Here is a 3,345-nt window from a genome sequence, read left to right as displayed (position 1 = left end):
ACATTCTAATAATTCTACAACCAATATTTCCATAAAAGTCTAGCAAGGCCAATCATGGGGTCCCTCGTAATCAAAATCTGCATGCTTAATTTTAGTGTCCATTAATTAATTCTACATTGAACTGTAGCGCCAATATATTTGAGTGTTTGAAAAATAAACTGATTTAGAGTCTCAACTCTCGGCTGTAGGTAAGAACAAAATTTAAAATTCAAATAATAATATTATTAATTTATAACTTCCTGAATATACTGAAAAACAAAGTACAGATGAAATTTTGATATAAACTTTTTTTTTTCTTTTCCTAATAGCTAAAACATTAAAGCATTACAGTAACCTAGAAGAAGAGGCTCTTGGGACTAAATAAACACGGGAAAAAAGTCAAAATAATAATTAATTTTTAAAAAAACCCCAAAGAACCGGTAGGTAGATAGGTTGTGCGGTAAAAGTCAACTTGTGAGCTGGTGCTACCCATGTTTACATAAGTTTGCCTCAGAAACTGCACGCCCACGTTCTAGTTTTGCTTTAATATCTTTGTTTTCTTCATCCAATGTTACACAAATTATTATATATATACGAGAATCGGACGTACAAGCCTTATCTTTCTCTTTAGTTTACTTGGGCCACGTTCTCTATCTTCCTGTTTAGTTTACATGCGCCAGTTCCTAGATCTCCTTGCCATCTATAAATACCACCCACTACTGCTGCAACTCTCCTCATCACTACACCACCTTCTCGATCTAAAGCTTATTGAGTTTAGAAATTAATTAAAAGCTAGCGCATATACAGAGAGATGAGGAGGAGGAGCTCCAATATTGTTGCATTCTCATGCATGTTCTTCATCTTGGCCTTGCAAGCCATCCTCCCTATCTCCTCTGCTTCCCTTCAATACGGTTTCTATGATTACGACTACAAATGCAAGAGAACTAATGTCGAGCTCCTTGTGAGGGGCGTCGTCGCGAAGGCTATCCGGAAGGACCCCGGCGTCGGCGCGGGCCTCATCAGGATGTACTTCCACGACTGCTTCGTTAGGGTAAGACCTGCATGCATGCTCTCTCTTCTTTTCTTCTTCTTTATTACAAGCATATATGTAGAGGCTAGCTAACTAGGACTCAAAGTCAAATTATAAACCATTAAACTTTTCTTTTTCTTTTTATTTTGAACTTTTCCTTTTTGAGAAGAATTAAACTATTAGACATATAATCTATATATAATGGCAGCATTTGTGTGCCAGGTACAATATATTTACAATATATCCAATAGTTTTTCGTTCTATACATTGCTAAATCCCACCAAACTAGCTAGTCATCAAAATTTTCTCTTTCGAAAGAGCATATTTTGTTTCTAATTTTTTAAAGTGAACTTAATTATCGAATGAGCATTCTCGAAAACTTTTAAATAGCTACATGGACGTACGAATGCAACGAACGCATGCAATAATTTCTCTAAAGAAATTAAAAGGTTCAAAAAAAAGAGAGAAAAAGAAAAATTCTCCCGCCCAATATTCTTCAATCCGGACACAATACTTATACTTCATCACCGGGTATATATATATATATATATATATCCCGCGATCGACATACACATGCAGGGCTGCGACGCCTCCGTCCTCCTCGACCCGACCACTGCCAACCCGACGCCCGAGAAGACATCCGGGGCCAACTTCCCGAGCCTGCGCGGCTTCGAGGTGATCGACCAGGCGAAGGCCAAGCTGGAGCGCCGCTGCCCCGGGGTCGTGTCCTGCGCCGACATCGTCGCCTTCGCGGCCCGCGACGCCGCCCTCTTCCTGGGCCGCATCTCCTACCCCATCCCCTCGGGCCGCCTCGACGGCCGCGTCTCCCTCCAATCCGAAGTCCTCCAAAACCTGCCGGCCCCCTTCTTCAGCCTCTCCCAAAACGAGGCCTTCTTCGCGAACAAGGGCATGTCGCCCGAGGAGATGGTGACGCTCTCTGGTGCCCACTCCATCGGCCGGTCGCACTGCTCCTCCTTCACGAACCGCCTCTACCCGACGGAGGACCCGACGATCGACCGGTCCTTTGCGGGGATCCTGAAAGGAGTGTGCCCGCAGAACGCGGCCGTCGACGGCGTCGTGCCCCAGGACATTGTGACCCCGAACCGGCTGTCCAACCAGTACTATAAGAACGTGAAGGCGCACAAGGTGCTGTTCACCACGGACCAGAACCTGATGAGCTCTTCTGATACGGCAGCGATGGTGAAGGAGAACGCTAGGAACCAGACCGCGTGGAAGGCCAAGTTCGCGGCGGCCATGGTGAAGATGGGGAACCTCGTCGAGCTCACGGGGCCGCCGGGCGAGATCAGGAAGAATTGCCGTGTCGTGAACTAGCTGTATAGCTAGGGGCCGAAGATCGAGTTTGCATGCACGCATGCATGGCGTTTTGATTCTACGTACGTACGCGTACGTACGTAAGTTATTCGATCTCATGCATGCATGCATGCGAACGTAACGATCAGTAAATCTCGCGAGGATGCATGGAGTTGATTTATTATCTGGTCGATCGTCGTGTTGTGTTTTGTTGTGTGTCTAGCTGGTTCTTCTGTTCTCAACTTGTTCTTTCTTTTTTTGTGCGTGCGTGTGTTTTTGGTTTTCATTTCCTTCAAATATTTGCAATTCGGGTTTAATTTGAGCAATTGTTGCTTGTAATTGTAGAAATTTGTAATTGCAAGGTTGTACCACTCAATGGAACCTTCGAGTGCTTTTCCAAATAATCTCCATTTAATTACTTTTTTGAGTTCCAGTTACATCTCGATCGATTTGCTATTTTACATATACACTGAACGACTCTATTGTGCAAATCATGTATGTATAGTTCTCATCCTTTTGTTACATGCCTCCGAATTAATTAAAAAGATTCCACATAATGTCGAGCAAAAGTTTCACCTCAACAAATACGTTATAGATAAACATGTCCGTGTTAATTAAGGCAATATATATATATAGCCCAAGCACAAAGCTCGAAGCGCCAAGCTTCTACTTAATTTCTATTTAGGAGCTCAACATGACAAATTAACACGCAAATTAATACAATAATTGCATTAGTAAATTTAAAATCTTTGGAGCACGGCCACTCGTGTTGCTGATAGACCCAAAATGTTACAAGGTCTTTCCTTACTGTCCGCCACTTGGTGAGTGGTTTGGACCGAAAGGAATAATATTATTTTTAGAGGAAAACGTACACCCGACCACATCCCGCTCCCTAGAACGTGTCACCCTCCTCCTGAACTCATGGGACGAGCTCTGCTGATTAGCGTCTACTGATACTTCCAGTTTCACTGATCTCTGTTTCGATTGCACTAGCCCTACTGTCTGTCTTCCTTTTCTCTTTCCCT

The 3,345-nt window shown here is 43.4% G+C and overlaps 1 protein-coding gene across 1 annotated transcript; it reads left to right on the top strand.

Annotated features, from left to right (window-relative positions):
- Positions 675-2,735, top strand: LOC109708649 (peroxidase 5-like). The gene is made up of 2 exons (XM_020230460.1): positions 675-1,030; positions 1,589-2,735. Exons 1-2 carry the CDS (start codon positions 791-793, stop codon positions 2,339-2,341), a joined length of 993 nt encoding a protein of 330 aa, XP_020086049.1. The 5' UTR covers positions 675-790; the 3' UTR covers positions 2,342-2,735.

Source organism: Ananas comosus, linkage group 4 (assembly GCF_001540865.1).
Source record: "Ananas comosus cultivar F153 linkage group 4, ASM154086v1, whole genome shotgun sequence".
Lineage (NCBI taxonomy): Eukaryota > Viridiplantae > Streptophyta > Magnoliopsida > Poales > Bromeliaceae > Ananas > Ananas comosus.
Note: the sequence above shows the minus strand (reverse complement) of the source record. Positions and strands in the feature narration are given on the sequence as shown.